At 40.7% G+C, this 17,597-nt stretch overlaps 1 protein-coding gene across 1 annotated transcript in view; it reads right to left on the bottom strand.

Annotated features, from left to right (window-relative positions):
- Nucleotides 1-8,775: 8,775 nt before the first annotated feature.
- The window catches only part of EFNB2 (ephrin B2), a 42,571-nt gene continuing 33,749 nt past the window's right edge, over nucleotides 8,776-17,597 (bottom strand). The window contains exons 3-5 of the mRNA XM_026034576.1: nucleotides 12,826-12,918; nucleotides 11,955-12,068; nucleotides 8,776-10,349 (exon numbers count right to left, since the gene is read on the bottom strand). Coding sequence (XP_025890361.1) covers nucleotides 9,967-10,349; nucleotides 11,955-12,068; nucleotides 12,826-12,918 — 590 coding nt within the window. The 3' untranslated portion in view covers nucleotides 8,776-9,966. The remainder of the gene's footprint in view (nucleotides 10,350-11,954; nucleotides 12,069-12,825; nucleotides 12,919-17,597) is intronic.

Here is a 17,597-nt window from a genome sequence, read left to right as displayed (position 1 = left end):
AAAAAAAAAAAAAAAAAAAAAAAAAAAAAAAAAAAAAAAAAAAGCACTTCAAGTTAAGGAATCACTTTGGGGTCAAACGCTGTTGCAGAGGTAGTAGTAATGTTAAGTGGTGTGTTAAAATAATAAATACAGAGTATAAGCCTTTCCATACCCTCTTTTGTGACCCAGAAATCGCCTTTCCAGAGAAGCTCGTACCTACCTCCAGGTCTGCAAAGAAAACTGCTGTGACAGTTGCAGCTGTTCTTCCTCCCTCATGGTTTTCACCACACTTCTAGATTCCAAGTTTTTTTAATCAAGCCAGATCTTCCTTATTCTTCATTCCTCGCAGTTCATTTCTCGCTGGCAAAGTCCTCAGCAGCAGGAGAACTTAGATGAACTAAGTAGTGCCAACAGCACTGCATCAGCCCCCACATGCATTCCTTAAATGATCAGCCACTTMCAAGAAATCTTTTGATTTCCAAATGGCTGCTCTGTCATAGCTGTGTGTAGAAAGCATAAGACCTGTATTACTGAATACTGTGTGCATCTTTGGCCTGCATTTATCACGCATATGGTATGAYTCTATGAGCCATATGAAACTCCTATCTTGTGCAATGCACAGCAGCTCCTATTTTAAAGGAGGATCTATCAAAGCACAGAGGATCAAGACCTTGCCACCCTTTACTTGCCTCCTCAGGAAAGCCTGAGCAACTCAGGATAATCCCTCTTGGAAAGCCACTGAGAGGGAGAAAACAGAACCAGCCCTATAACTTCTGCAAGTAGGGATGAGCCTTTATGAATATTGTTATTTAGATGTGCTGGCAAGGAGGCAAAAATAAAATAGGACAATAAAATACGTCTCTAAATCCTGATATAAAATAGACACGAATGTGAGTTCTCCTGAGCCTCATCTATATGTTCTCAGGCACTGGTCTATTAATGGTTTCTTGAGTGAAGAAATGTTATGGAAACATTGCAAGCAGCCAGCTACATGGAAAAAATAAAGGGTGTTGTATAATTTGATAAATATAGTACTGCTATCCTTAAAATATTTAAGCTGGGAGGAAAAATGAAAGCAAAAAACATGTCTGCTGTTTTAAAATACAGCATTAGTGTGTTGGAGGAGAAGTARCAAAAGGGATTTATGTTTGTCCCGGAGGAACATTGCCTTAGTATAAATCCCTTGTATTTTGGGTAATCACATAGGTTACACCTACTGGGGGCCAAGGGATCCAGACTTCAATTTTATCGCTGCTCATCATAAAAGACTGAAACAGCATAACTGTATTAATAATCCSCAACCTTGTTGCCAGCAGACTGGTACATAAACAGTCAAGCCAACTGCACTTTCTGCTTCTCAGTATTAAGCTGACTTAGGGAAAAAAGAATAAAACCAAATACTGATCATTGCCAAGAGTCATTCTGTCTTTCAGATACATTCACTCAAATCTGAGGGGCCAGCCAATTATTATGTCCTAATTTTGCACAGACATTCTCCTCCAAATAAACTGCTTACATTTTCTGAAGAGATTAAAAATATAAGATTTTTTCTTAAGTATCAAAAGGAGGAGAAAAAAATAAGAGATGTTTTCAGTTTAAGCTATTAAGGAATGGGGATGAAAACCCAACTTTAGTGAAATGAGCTCTATTTAAATTATATTTAGGAATTTCATTGTGTTCTGTTTTCCTTTGGATGCAATTGAAAAAATACAAAAGATAGAGATAAAGCTACATAAAAATTCCAGCTAAAGCTGATTGGAAAATAAGGGGCTTAGAAGAAAACATGTTCTTCATATGAAAATTGTCCCATCAGAATGCTTTTTTTTCTTTTTCCCTCATGAAAAAGTTCTTTGCCGCTGAAAGGCAGGCCCAGGCACACAAAGGGAGGAACACCTTGGGTAAAGTTCAACAAGAGTCTTTCACTCAGCACTGAGAGCTTTGTCCTGAAGCGAAACCCTATCTGGAAAGATACGGAGCCCTACAAAGGTTTTTGCGACAGGCAGGGCTGGTGATATCCTGCGCAGGTGATTAGGACATGGCATCAGGCTGCACGATAAATGGGCTACAGGAAAGCAGCCACCATTTTCTCAAGTGTGGAAATTCAATAGAAGACCTCTAGAGTTAACAGTATGAATCTTTCCAGCCAGAACCCTGCTTTCAGGCCTATACAATTCACATTTACTTTTTTTTTTTCTTTGTGTGTGTGTGTGTGTGTGTGTGTACAGAAAGAATACATAGCACACAATGAAGGAAGAGCATGGAAAGAATATGGTATATGCAATTATTTTGAACTTATGCACCTGAAAACCATCTGTTTTTCCCTGAATCTTGAGATTTTTCTAAATGATACAGATAGATTTCTGTTGTGTTATGAACCCACTAGCATCACATTCACTAATATTTTTTCAGTAACAAAGACTAAAATCCTATTTCTTGTCAATAAGTACTAGGTTTTTCATGTAACACATAACTCCAACAGCTGAGTGTACAGAAAGCCAACATTCAGTACTGTAATCCAATTGCATGATTTGCTAACATTGGGACCGTGGCATGTATGGATGAATGGCTGAAGTAAGAACAGCAGACAAGTGTCCTGCCAGTTATGTGTATGAAAAGCAAGAACAGTAGGGAATGAGTTTAAATATTACAAGAGAGGACAAAAAGACACATTCAAAAGTGAACAATTTTTATTATACATTTTCTAGTAATCCAACCTATTTTTAATGAACAARTACGAAATTGCTGAAGATGTTCAAAAAAATACAAATTACAATTATTTGGGCATTTAATAGCAGTCTCTTATAAAAGCATCSTTGGTTGGTCTGGTTTTGAGTAGAATCTTTATAATATTCAGAACAAAACTCTTATAAAGCACTTTTCATAGCTAAGAGGTATAATAAAATCCGTATGAATATTGCTTGTGCATGTGCAATTCTGAACTGTGATAAATAAGGTCAGATACTAAACTGAGCTACACAAATTTGTATCTGCTGAAGGTCTGATCGAGAGGTAGTCATTTTCCCACACAGAATAGAACTCCCTATTATTATTAAATGAATTTCTCTCCTTTAGCACCCTGAGCATGGAGTTATCTCAATGCACTTAGAGAAACACAAATCCTATTCCACAGTTTTCAAAAGCCATACATACATTTCTCTGCTGCTTGAACTTCTAATAATCCTGTAGTTACCCAATTCTTGCCAATTGCTGATCTCTTTTTCACAGAATTTCAGCTTCGATGGCAAACACTGATTGCCATCTCCATTCTCCATCCCTTGCTTTTGTTTATTTCTCAGGGTCTAGCAGAACCACCTGGGATCTGATACCCTCACTCACTTGAAGCGATAGCCAGCAGTTAGCAATCCCACAATGTTTATTTCCCTTTCTGCTATCAACATTTTTCTTCTACATGCTGACACCTGTTTTCCATTTCAGCCTTTATCAGACCTTGCTTCTATAACCACTTCCATATCTGAGCTTATCATCTTGGTCTAATATGTCCACAGATCTTTATCATTACAGTGGTTCCTAGGACTCTTCAGCAGGCAGCTGCTGCCCTCTCATCCACTCCACTCTACTCCACTCCACTCCATGTGAAGCCTTTCTCCAGAGACAGACACTTGTAACTCCTCCTCACCTTCCCCATGTGTGGACAGGCCCTCTGCCCTGGTTTCACAAGACTGTCACGTCCCCTGATCTGTCCTTCACTCAGTATTGCCAAGTCCAAGCACAGGTAAGGATATCATCTGCACGCTACTCTTCCACGAGTAACTGTATTTCCATCCCTTGCCCATGATTTTACTGCTAGGGTGTCTCCAATGCACTAGGTTATGCCTTATGCATCAAAGCGTTTCACTGAGTCRTGTGACTCGGCTTTTATTTTAGTTTGTAGATTATAGCTTAGCTATAATCTACATTTCTCTTCAGCTGAATCCAGCACCATCCAGGTCATGAATGTGACAACGAGGAACATACTGTTGAATATTCCCCAAGCCTCCTCTCTTTCCAAAACAAATATTACTTGGTTATCGATCTTGTGCTTTATGCAGAAGCACATTGAATACATAGTGGCTGTGTTTGGTGGGTTTTCTAAACCTTGAACTTTTTCCCACCAAACTTTATTGTGTGGTTACAAAGATGAACAGTGTCTCTTAAAATCACTGAATTTGCTTTTTCTTTTATTTTGCTAACCACTGCACTGCATTCTGTATACTTAATTTCTCTGTAGAGAAGAAATTTCAGTGCCCATCGAATCAAAATAAGCATGCTGCTGACTGAGTGAGCTTTCGATCTATGCATCATGGAAAAGCTAAGGAAGGAGGCACACCATTTCTAACGCAGGTAGTAGCATTTGGTTACGCTTACTCTGTGAGGCACTATTTTATGTAACAGATTCTTATTCCACTCTGGAGGGATAATTTTATTTTCCACTTAGCAAAACCTCTTGGCTTGGACTGGTTCTTGCCAGGGAACCAGGCTTCATAAAAAAAAGGCAGTAAATTCTGATTTTGTGCTTGTTTGATAATTAATAGTGCAATGTCAGCAGCAGTGCAAAATGCAAGGTTTTTTTTTTTTTCCCCCTTCTGCAGGTTATAAAAGATGGGTTTTAAGTCGACAGCTTTATGCTGGGTGTCTAAGGCACATACCATTTACTAAAATGAGGTTAGCAGCTTCACTGGAGGTTCAGCTATGCACGTGGATGTATGTGTGTGAGGCCATCCCATTAACCTGGCATCTTTTGGGCCAAGTGCAACTACAGATACAGTTACACTAGCAACCGTTCTGCTCCTTCTGTGGATACTCAGTTTATAGCAACACTAGTTTTGCCTTACTGCTAAAACAGCAACTGAAGTGTGTGGGGGGTTGTCAGTTTATTTATGCTAATTATAAATGGTTTTTATATGTATATATTTAATATGGGYGGAAAAGAAGAACGAGGCAGAAAAAATGCCATGTAAACTTGATGCTACTGAAATATATGTATTTATTTCTGTTTTCACCATGCTCCAATATTTACCAAAGCCTAAATAAAAGCAGTAATTTGAAGTCTTAACTAAGCTATAGAGTCACAGCTCATTTTTAAGTGCATCCCTGGCCCGAGCACCTCTTGGTGGTCAATGATAGGGCCACGCAAGCGAAACGTCCCATGCGCCAGCACAGAGCAAACCACAAAGAAGTCGCGATCCRGGCGAGCGTGTGGGCAACCTGTCTGTCAGGGCAGGATTAGACCCCCCTCATTCACCTGGGAAGTCACCGGACGCCCATGTGCTCCCCTGTGTGCCCTCCAGCGCTCGGCTGGACCAAGCGACGTGTCCTGGTGTCATCACAAGGTGTATCCGAATATCCATGACTTTCCTCCTCAGATCATCCCACTACGGAGTCTGTAAACGGGACCCATAACATTAGCTCTGCCTCCCTCATTGCTGAGCTAGTCTGAAGTCTCTAGGGCTTTCTGCAGGTCCACAACAAACCTACTTGTGGCATCACAACACATCCAAGGCCTCACAGTCTACCTTTGACTGTCAGACATTTTCGCTCTGATTGTTCACAGAAAATAAATTTAAAAAGAAGAAAAATGGGAATTACGTGGCCATTATTATGAGTAACAAGAACTCTATGACAAATTGACATCAGTTGTTAAAACTGACGAATGCATCTTTCCCCTCTACAGACCTTGCCACCTGTTACTCCTTGGATGTCCGTTCTGTTTGTGCCCTGAAAGCAGCCTGAAAAACTTCCCAAGGTGACTGGGCTTTGTCAAAAATAAAAAGTATTTGTCAGATGTATCAGTTATCCCAGAGAAAATGAGGAAGCAGCACAACTGCTTGTATTAAGATCTTGTATTAAGGCTTGTATTCCCTTGTATGTGTTGGACCCAACTTAACTTGGCTTTTACCAACAGGTTGGTGACTTCAGAGCACCACACACACAGCCGTAAGGCAGAGATAGGGCACAGAAAGAGCACACGGGCACTTTGGCCTCCTGGCATTTTCAACCTTCCCCTGCTTCTCCCAGCTTCTTCCAGCTCCTTTCCCTCAGCCCTCCACCTCGGCCTGGCCACTTCTTTTTCCCAGGAGCAGCAAAGAGAGCAACAGCAGCTGAAAGAGGAAAGGTCTGCTTGTTTTTCTTGCTGGGCCTACAGCAAAACCTCAGTAAAACTCTGGCATTACCTGGAAGGACTCATCCCCTGGCTGGCTGCGCTACTGCAGCCACCACACGCCTACTGACCCCAAGGGGCGCGCGAGGCCTAAATGGCTTTTATAACCTGACGAGGTACAAAAGAGAAAGTCGGGAAAACAAGTAAGTTTACACAAGCCAGGACACCACAATGTGCCCTATTTCTTCAGAAAGCACTAGCAATCAGGGTGTAGAAAGAAGGGAAGAAAAAGAGGGAGGCAGAGAGGAAGGCCAAGGAGGAGGAGGGATTGAGGTGGGGAGAGAGGGAAGGAGACTTGGTGTTTTTTTGATTTACTTTTATCTTCTTAAAAGAGAGAAAGAATGGCAGGGAAAAAAAAAAGAAAAAAAAAGGCAATAAAATACTTAGAAGGCAAGATTTCCATAGGAAAAAAATATTTTATTTTTTTAAGAACAAATTCAGTTTGAAACAGATGTGGAATGTGATTTTCATAATTTTCATTTTCTGGGAGCTAATCGCAATGTGGAACTAAAGCAGATTTCAAAATCATGACCGGCTATTAAAAAAAAAAAAAAACTGAAAAAAAACAAAACAACAAAACAAATAAAAAACAGAGAAAGAAGAAATTATTTATAACTCAAGCATAATACTGTGTTACTTACAAACCGGACAAAAAAATTCTTAAATAAATATTCATGGTACACAGTTTCAGCACAAATATGCGGCAATTTGGCAACCTTTTATACCATTTTTTTCCTCAATACAGTGCAAAGGGGAATGACACTGCCTTTAAACAAGCTGTAGCTAAATACATTGCAAAATTCAAATTTTATACAAAACATCTCGCTCAGACTTTATAAAAAAACAACATTGCTTTATATACACAATCTGGTTAAGAAAAGCCATTTTTGTCTTGTTTTCATGTGTATTTTTTATTATTTAAAAAGGCGAATAAGGCTACTGTAACACCCCAAATCCATATACAGTAAATCTGAACCTATTTACAGCATCTTCACTTAGACATGATGGTGCAAATTCCAAGTCGGGTGACTAGGGATGATCATACAAGCAAGGCATTTACAGTAACTTTTCAAAGCTGAACCAACGTCAAATAAAGGAACAGTTGGTAGATTGTCATAATTCTGCACCAGACACAAAACAGACGCACAGTACATTTTTCTTTTTTTCAATTGGTTGCAGGTTGCTCTTCAGCAATTCATCTGATTTCTTTTTTTTTTCACAGTTTAGTACATAACCAGAATGTAGCCAACTGATGAAGCATAGATTCGATTTAATAAAAATCACAATTGGTAAACCCATATTTTCCCTTTCTCCCCCTCCCCCAAATAAAATCTTAATGACTTACAAGAGAACCTTGTATGGATGGATTCACAGAAAGGAAGGGTTGTTGAAAAGAATTACATATGTAGTGTAGTTAGTCACCATGGTAACCTTCCACGGAACCATGGGTTGGGATTTTTTGTTTTGTTTCTCGCTTTTGGACCAACATCCCAACATAATTTTCAGGTTCAGGAAACAGAGAGAGTAATCACTTCTATGACAGTTTTGTTTTTATGGTTTTTTTTTTGCTCCTTGCAGGTGCTTGCTGGAGGCCTGAGAACCCCAAAACGCTGTTGCTACATTTTCTTTCCAAATCAGAAAGCAAAGTGTGTTACCATAGTAACATGACTATGTTAGAAATGTCTATTTTGCATAGCATATAAAAAAGTAGTTTTTTTTTTTTTTCTTTTTCCCTCTTTTTTCCTCCCCAGGGTAGGGGCTTTAGGGGAATAACGACACTAAAGAGAAAACTTTAACCTGAAACCCCCCTCTATGAATCTGGATGAAATCTAGGGAACACTTCAGCCCATGAGGCAAGGGAAAATGAAACACAGAAAACAAACGCCGGAACACCTTGTCACTGTTAAATATGCAGTGCAGGAACATCTGATTCTCTGATACTCTGGGCCTTTTATTTCCTAGTTTACTGTTATATGGGATGCCTTTATAGGGCTTTAAGTCTTTCTGTTGCTTTTTCTTTTTTTTCCCAGAAGCAGTTTCTTTTTTTAAAAACAAAGAATATATATGTGCATAAACATACACACATGTGTATATGTGTGTGTGTGTGTGTTGTGTGTATATAAAATGATGACTAGTTAAGACTATTCAATTGCCGCAAATGAATTTCACATCTTCTGGTGTAAATTCTGTGCAATCTCAAAATATATATTAGTAAAAAACAAAACGAAGCAAAAAAAGTAAGAAAGAAACAAAGAAACAAAGAAACAAAGAAAAACTCTTGTTTATATCCCTTGTGTTCTATACACCTATTATAAATAAGACATATCTTCCTTCTCCATCTCAGTGTCATAATTTATTTTATTCTCATGGACTGCAAGAGGTTTGCCATATGTGCTTTAACTTTGCAACAGAGCACCAGTGAACTGCCGTGTCGGTTATAGTACCTGCATGCGCTGTGCAGGGACAGCACTAYGATAAACCAAAGCGTCAAAAGGCTCAGTCAGAAAAAATAATAATAATAAAAAAAAGATTTATTTTTAGAGATGAGAACTTTTTTTTTTTTTTTACACCTTTTCCAGTGTTGGAATTATAGCTCATTTGACCCATTGGCTTATCATCATCCGGGTGAGATTTGGCTCTCTGCTATTTTCTTAAATGCTTTCCCTGTGTTTAGTATAATGTGATAGTATAGCAGCTGAGTCTGCTTAAAAGTCATCCGCAGCAGACCTCATTTTTGCTACAGCTTCAAAGCTGTACATTTTATTGCCAGTACCACAACAGCCCTGCCCTAATATATCCTCAGTGGCCTACTACTGTCTTGTCCTCTCCAAGCTCGCTCATTTACTAACAATACCCCTTTGTTCTACTGTATTGAAGGTGCTGTTTTTTTTTCTGCCCACTGGTTATTTGATGACCACGAATTCCTTCAAGTGCAGCCCTAATCCTCTGCGCGTGTTACTGTGTCTCCTAGTGGCCTCCTGAAACTCAGCGTGCCCAAGTGCGGCGCTACCTAAAGGGTTTCTCCTCCCCGGCTTCTGCTTTCGAGGCAGCAATATCAGCTGCAAGGGCAGCCAGCCCTTCCCTCCACCACCCAGTCCTGCTCCTGATTTTGTCGACAGCCTTAACTTTTTGGCTGGAAGGCTCCCTGCTATCAAACACAATTTCTATAAATGTATTACCCATTCAACTGAGGCTGCTGTAGCAGATGGATGGAGCACGTATCTCCAAACATTAATGTTCCTTTAGTGATTCAGGAGGTGGAGTGAAAGGAAATTTTACGTGAAGGATGGCAGAGCCCCAGATAACAGATTTAAATGGAACAGTGACGGACTAAAAGCAAGAGAACGTTAAAAGTCTTACTTAGACACCAAGGTCTGGGTGACAAATCCAGTATGCACCGAGAGAGACACACAAAAGTCAGAAGATTGCATTTCAAGCTTGATATCCTAGAGCACCTTCCCAGGATGCCTAGAGCTATTAACATCCATGGATCACTCCATCTTCCCTTGGCTTTTGTACATGCCTGAATGCCTGCAGCACATGGCTCTGAGGATGATGAATGTAACAAGAGTACAGCAATCAGAATGGGTATCTTCTACTTTAAAGTCTTCCAGCTTTTAGTGAATGCTTATTCACCGAGATAGGAATTCTACAGACTAGGTAAGCTGTCCAGCTCAAGTCGGCTCTCGGAGAAACAGCTGCCGCCTTTTCTCCCCTGCGCTTGAGTCAATACCAGCGCACAAGGCATCATCACAAACCCCAACAGAAAGCATTTGACCAGTAAGTTTCCTCTATGACTCAACTGTACCACAGAGTTGGTGCTGTGTTTCTCAGACCTTGTAATAAATGTTTGCTGGACTCTGAGGAGGCATCTCTTGCACTATATACACCGGGTGTCCATAGTCGCCGCTGACCTTTTCATAGTGGGGGCAAAAGACACTGTCTGCAGTCCTTAGAGGAATGATAATGTCACTGGGCTCGGAACCATTGTTGTTGCCACTGCGTTTTGGGGTGGCTAACGTACTAAGTGACAGAGTCGTGGTGTGCTGCGGGGAATGCTTCCTGTGTCTTCTCCGGTACTTCAATAAAAGAACCACCAAAGTGATGATGATGACGATGAAAATGATGCACCCTGATGCAATCCCTGCAAATAAGGCCACCTCTGAACCCAGTATACTGGAATGCCCAGCCTTACTGCCATCTGTGCTAGATCCTAGAAAGAATGAAAATACAACAGATAAAAGTTATTGCCATCCTGCAACCAATTTACGCTTTTCAAAAATGTGTAGAGTAAGCAAGCCTGGAAGAATTAACTGACAGCTAAACTTTGACAAACCAATTACCCTGTTAGATAGCTAAATGCAAACAGCTGCAGTCAGCAATCAATACTGAACAGGGCTGCGTGTCTGCTGCTCTCACTTCCATGCAGCTCCCGGGCTGCACTGCTTCATACATCATCATCCATCAGCAGCCGGGGCGGGTGCCGACAGGGCAGCCTCTGACGCGGCCCCRTCTCCAGAAGGTCTCTGGCAGCTCGGGGTGCCCGGGACACGAGGCAAGGGGCAGCAGCGCGGCCCAACAGCGGCCCCACAACAGCGGCCCCAACGACAGCCCCTTTGAGAGCGACACGCAGCTCCGCTCCTTTATTCTTTACGTATCGACTTAAGTTAAGCCGCACTTGGTGCCTATCTAGGTAGTCTTGCAAGTGAAACAAAGGCACTTGAGGCAGCGCGGGAGACAGGAGAAGGGGTTATGATATATATTCTATCTGCATGTGTTGCCTAACTTACACTTACTAAAAAATAACCAAAAAAAAAAAAGGAATCAAAAACACATACATGGAATTTGGGAGAGGCCCACATGTGCAACAGCCTATTCAGGATTTGGCTCCACCAGTCACGTCATCAGTTTGTTCCATGAATTAAATGAATGCTCACTTTACACCTTGTCCCTTTAAAGTCTGAATCTCCCCCTCTAGATGCTCACTTCCAGAGGAATAAAGCTACAGATGCTAAGTTCACATAACTATGAACTTTTCCAACTGTAACCTTAGTACAAAATCGCTGAAGCCCACGCAACAACTGCCACATAAAAGTTTCATTAGCCTGATAACAAATGATGGCAAGGCAAACCTGAAGCCACTTTTGAGAACTCCAAAATCAACTCTTGGCAGATTTTTCTTTGTAACATTCCAAATTCACAGATTTTTTTTCCAGAGATCTTGTGTCTTAAGAGCTTTTTTTTTCATTTTCACCTACTGTGCAAAATTCACCTTGAAAATATTTCTTTGGAACCTTCATATTATCTCGCTGAGTTATTTTATATGAAAAAAATATTTTAATTTACTGAAGGATCAGCCATTCATGTGTACTCTTTATATGATCAGTTAAAAGATCAGGGCATTAATTACAGGTGCCTTGAAATAAACTTTATAAACGGCTGTCAAGAACCACTTGATAATGTATTATACGGGAAGAGAAAGACGGAGAGAGTCTTTCATCTGCCAGAGCACTAAATGGAAGGCAGCACTTACCATCGTAAAGCTGCTCAGAGAATGTCCTATCCAGAAACTTTCCTGTAAATGAGTGATATTCTCATAAGGTAAGTAATTAACTTCAACTGCAAAGTGAAGAGGAGGAAGAGCAACTGTGGCCAAAACTTACAGCTCCTGAAACTAGCCTCTAGAGCACCTGAAGTCATTTTTGATTCAACTCACTATGAAAACATCACATTTCAGTGCAAAAATAAAAACGTGCTTGGGAACAAAGCAGGAAATCTGTCAGAGCTACTTCCCAGGTCAAAATGCAATAGTATCTACCTGAATGATCCTTCACAAATGGACTCGTCGTGGAACTTTTCCCATTGGTACCAGCTTCCTGCTCTGGGCGTTTTGTTGGATCTGTATTCCGAGGTAACCCAGCAGAATTGGGATCTGTGGGAAAGAAAAATGATTCACTGCAACTTAGACGTCTGATGATATTACGCTTTATAAGCTGGTTATATTTATCATGAGACATGAATAGCTTTGAACAGAAGAATCTTTATGCAAAGAACTATGAGATATAAGAATGTAATTTTCCTTTTAAAGCAAAGTGGTTATATTAGTTATTTCAGAGGTTTAAATTGTGAGGCCATCTGCAGAAACTATAGGGATTCCTGTAATTGGCTAGAGAAGCTTTGCAGATGACATTTCAGTTTAACTGAGGAAGTTGATTGACTACTAAACCAACTTCTACTTAGAAGAATAATTCTTTCTTCCTGCACAATAGGTTATCTATATATGAAAAGGGACAATGAACAAAAACTTCTCTGTAAACAGAATTTATAACAAGCAAACTATAGAAATATTAGCTTCCCTCCTTTCACTTATGTTAAATAATTTTCAATAGTGAAGTTGCAGCTTTTGTCTTTAAAATAAAAATAAAAATGACTGAAACAGGTTACTCCCAGGTGACCTTTCCTTCTAGGGAGCTCTCCAATGAAGAGATCTTATTACACTAAACCTCCTCCTGTAGAAATCTGTCAGTAGCTGAGGAACAGAAAATAGGCTTTGCTTTCAGACTATCAGGGAGGAATGACCACTCTAGGCTCCGTTGGCTCTCTGTTCTGCTCTATTAAAAGAAGCCTGAAAACTAAAAGGATACTGAGACTGATCAAAGCGATTTCATGAAACAGCAGACGGTCTTTACCTTGTCCAACTTTCATGAGGATCTTCATGGTTTTTGTCTGGCACACCCCTCCCTCCTGGTTATCCAGGCCCTCCAAAGACCCATTTGATGTTGCTGATTAAAAAAAAATAAAAACAAAATAAAAATAAAATAAAAATCAGGAAATCAACAGGCAAAGTGATGTGAACATGAGTGTCTAAAAGCATAAACTCTTTTAATCTACCCAGACCTGTTCTTGTAGCTCAGGTTGACCTATGAAAAGATGTGAAATGTTGAAAGCCAAAGGAATGAATACTCCGGTAAGACGCACAATACATACAAATGGCGGAATGTGTTATCAAGGTCTCAGATTTATCCAGCAACTTTTTATTTTTTTCTATGCACATTTGACTGGCTGGGACAAAAACACAGCACCTTCCTAAAAGGTGATGGAGCCAGCTGAAAAGGAAGCCCTGGCAGGCTCAAAGGAGCAAAGAACTGCAAATTCGGCCATATCTTTATAATCACCACGTTCCACCTGCTTCCTCTATGACAAATCTCCCACTGGAAGAAGTGAACACACACAAGAGACGCAGGTGAAAGCCGAGATTCCACGCTGATTGGGAAACCATTTAGTATTTTGCAGCATAACCTCATGTTTCTCAGTGCTTGGGAGCACGGAGGGGGGGCAACTCGCTCCCTTCCCACAGAAACCCCTGGCTCGCACACGGGGCCTGGTGCTCTCGGAGGCGCCGGCGGGGGCAGCTCCCTGTGAGGGGCCGAGGCACCGCGTCCAGGCCACGTCCAGGCCGTGGAGGCGCCGGGCCGGCCGCGGGCTGCCAGCCCACGCTTCTCCTCGGAAAGGCACGACGGGCACGGCCACGGCGCCCTCGTTCGCGCGCCATGGCCCGTTTACTCCTCAGGGTTCCTCGGGGAAGGCGCTTTTGCTTTCATTACTTCCTTTCCCGCACGGGCGGCCCTGCGGGGCCTGGTCAGACCGTGCGGACGCGGCCGGTCCCGGCGCCGGCTCCGTTTCACCTCGGCCCTGCTCGGCCGCTCAGCCCTCAGCCGTGCCCAGGCTCGCAGGGCAGAGGGGCGGGCGCCCCTTCCAGGCCACCGACGGAAAACAAACAAACGGGGAAGAAAGGGAAAAGCACCGGGGAGACTGCCCCGGCACTGATGAGTGCTTAGCCAGCACCTTCCTCCTTGCAGCCTCGCTCCTTTCAGCTAGGGATCTAGCTCAACAAGGGCCTCACACTGTTCAGATTTTTGTTTCTAATTCTCCTTCCTTCCCTCTCTCTCTCGCCTTCCTTGGGGATTTTCTTTCAAGCGCGGGCGATGTATATTTCCTTTTTCCTTCACAATGTCTTGCTAGCCCCATGGCAGTATTTTTCTTGCTCTAATCTTCTCTCTAGCCGTAAAGATATAAGCCCCATACTGCTGACGACCGCTTCCCAGCCTTTGATCTGCTGCTTGTTTTTGTTCCCCCTCCTGCCTCTTTTGTGACTACCTCAAATTACAGCCACCACACAAACTTCCCCATTGCGCTTTCCTCCCCTACAAGGGCTTTTCCTCCTCACACGGGGTCCCTGCCAGCTCCTCCTCTTGTGTCCCTCCCCACTGAAGAATCATGAGGATGGAAGGACCAGAAGCTGCTTCTGCTGCTGTTTTCTTTTTTTTTTTTCAAAGTTAAAAAAATCCCAACTTTTAAAAATATATTAAAAAAGCACTATRAGTAATTTAAGATAAAAGCAGATCTGAAATGCGCCACTGCATTGCCAGGCTCAGAAAATAATGGAGACGTATAGTTTTGTTTTCTTTTGTTTTTTTCCAGGGGGAAAAAAAAATCAATACTAAGAACCAGTTCTGGACATAAATCAAATGTGTCTTTGCTGAAAGTGTTTTTTATGACCTATTTGCCAATGTACCAGTGCAAGGACAGGGAGGGGGAAAAAAAGCATTAAATAGCAATACCAAAGCTGAGCATCAGCTGAAAGTGCAACTAATAAACACTGACTTTGTCTTGCTTTGTTGTTATTCTTTGTTTTTTAATCTCGGCTATGGGGGTTCACATCTCTTTAAACACCTTCTACTTGATTTTAATTGAATCGAGTGCTGATTCCTCTGAACATCAATGCCTTTTTATTCTCTAAAAGCCTATCCATTTAACCTGCAGTGCGGGAGAGCACAATAAGATGCAGAGGATGCTGTCTGACCTCAGCAGAGAATAAGGAAGTTAGATGGCCAGGAGAATGCAAAATTACTTCAAATACAGTCTGCAAATGAAGGCCCACATGTACAATGACTCTGGTTGTGTGCCTACAAGAGCTCAATCTGCCTCGCTTGCTAAAAGAATGCTCCCTTGGCTTTGATGTCAGATGAATGAATTTGCAGAAGTATTCACTTTTCCCCAGTTCTTCAAGGGGTTTTCTGAAAGCCTGTGTTATAGCTCAGAGTAGAGCATGCTACATCCTGAGGAATGGAGAATTTTCAAAGAGGAGAGTTTCAGTGACAAAGCAAAGTTTCAATCTCAGCTTCTCCCTGTAATTAAACTGACGATTACCCAAGGCCACTGGAGGAAATTATTTTTCAAAATTCATTAAGACTATCAAAATGTAACCTCACATATCCCTGGAGTACCAGGAAGAAAGTGGGTAGTTTTAAACACATAGTTTTAAGCTTCAAAAAGCTGCATGGAGAGAGAGAAGTAATCTGGGACAGTGGAGAAAACAGTTTTATGCTGCTAATGCCCCTTGACAGTTTAGTGTGCGTAAGCCAGGCAAGGCAGCAAGTATAAAATACACCTCAAACACTTGCAGCTGTCCTTCTATATTGATCTCCAAGTGAAAATTATACCYGCTATGATCTACGCTCCTCCATTACGCTCACGCTGCTGTGGGAAAGCAGTCCTGTACCTGGAGTTCTGCTTRCATTGATATAATATTAAAAAATAACTAACCCTATCTGTTGAGGGTATGGCTAGGGTTTAGGGTGGATATGCAGAAACACATCGCTAATTTATCATACCTAAAGGGAAATGCTACTCTCAAGTGTGTTTATGTGAATAAATAAATTTTAGAGTTTCCATTCCCCCCTCTAAAAAAAAAATTTTTTTTTTTTAAATTTTAGGGTCTGAATATGGATATATTTTAGAAGCATTTACTAATATAAATTACCATATATGACTTTCTTCTTAGAAGAATACATGCTACTTGAATATTAACATCACCAAAAATAATCAATGGTTAATACAAAGATGTTCATGAGTTCCAGCATCACACACTTTAGAGTAATACAGGCAGCATATTGTAAACTGTGACAAAGCATGATGGTGTTAATCAGCTAATGAGACATTTTTTATCTTTTGTTGGATATATACCTCTGATTTTCTGAGAGCTGCCCTGTTCCACTAATATCAATGGCAAAACTTCTATTAATTATAGTCAAATGTACACATTAATTATTTAGTCCACACTTTATCCATATTTATAAATRAACACATGGAATGGCTATAGAATCTTTGCTAATTTTAACCGCTTCCTGACAAAATTACAAGAATAAATTACAGGCAATACATTTTCAACAGTAAGTTAAAAACAGTTTTTGAGCCCTGTGTTAATAGTGGGCGTCTATATTTCTTGAAGTCAACAGCAGATTCTTTATTTTATAAGGAATTTAAGTTTGTGTTTTCAACGTTCAGAAAAACTAATTTCTTAAAAAATCAAGGGTGAGAGTTTACTGCTGTGTTCTTATTTTAGAGCAGTTAATGCACATTTTAGTTCAACTATCACCTCACAATAAGAGGTTATGAAATGACTCTGACCGAACCATATAATGTCAGTTCTGTCTTCCCTTGTTTAAAAAATAATATATATATATACATATGCATACGTACATACATATATGGAAATCATGCAAATCAATGCATGGTCGTTTACATTCATTTGCTTTTAGAACTTCATAAGCTCTGTTTATTGTATGAAATGCATTAGTCATGAATGCCGAGGTAGGGAATCAGCAAGTGAAACAGAATCAGCTGACAAGAATAGTTCCTGGCTATGATTCTTGTGCAGTCCCCATGGAGAGGAAGTAATATTACATTTTAATATGTCTTCATTTGATTGTTATTACTCTGCCTCCCAGGAGGCTAAGCCACTGCATGGATCTTGGCTGTTTTCAACCCATCGGGTTGGTAACATTGCTCTAATCAGATGGAGAATTAAGCTGCTGGATTTGTGCCTGTATATAGCTTTTCATTCACAAAGAGATTGGAAATGAAGGCAGAGTCGCAGAAATTTGACTTCCTACACTCTTAAAAATGCACCTTACCAAATTAAAAAACGCCAACACAATTACTTAAAAGAAAACACCGGTAGACTAAAATTTCAGCCCTTTACTTTTGTCACAATTATTACGCAGGCTTTCATGTTTTAGGTTTATGAAAAGCACTACCTAGCTCCCAAATTAAATGTCATATCCTTTGAACCAACACAGCTTCATAACTAATTTAATTCTGGAGCTTACATATGAAATGGACAACATGCCTGGAGAGGGAAATTTGATCATCCCGTTTACTTTTCCTGTTTCAGAGTCTCTAGGAACAAATGAGTGATGTCGGACTGATAGTGAAGGCAAAATTGCTTTTGGATATAGCCATTTAACTAACTATCTTATCAAAGATACATCACTGAAGGAGCCCTCAGGAATTAATCGCTACTGGTCTGGATCTGGAAGGAGGGAAGGAAGGAAGGAGGGAAGGAGGGAAGGAGGGAGGGAGGGAGGGAGGAAGAAGGAAGGAAGGAAGAAGGAAGGAA

The sequence above is a fragment of the Nothoprocta perdicaria genome, unplaced genomic scaffold (genome assembly GCF_003342845.1).
Source record: "Nothoprocta perdicaria isolate Ctin4 unplaced genomic scaffold, notPer1 scaffold_148, whole genome shotgun sequence".
Lineage (NCBI taxonomy): Eukaryota > Metazoa > Chordata > Aves > Tinamiformes > Tinamidae > Nothoprocta > Nothoprocta perdicaria.
The sequence above is the reverse complement of the archived record's forward strand: the minus strand, read 5'-3'. Positions and strand labels throughout refer to the sequence as shown.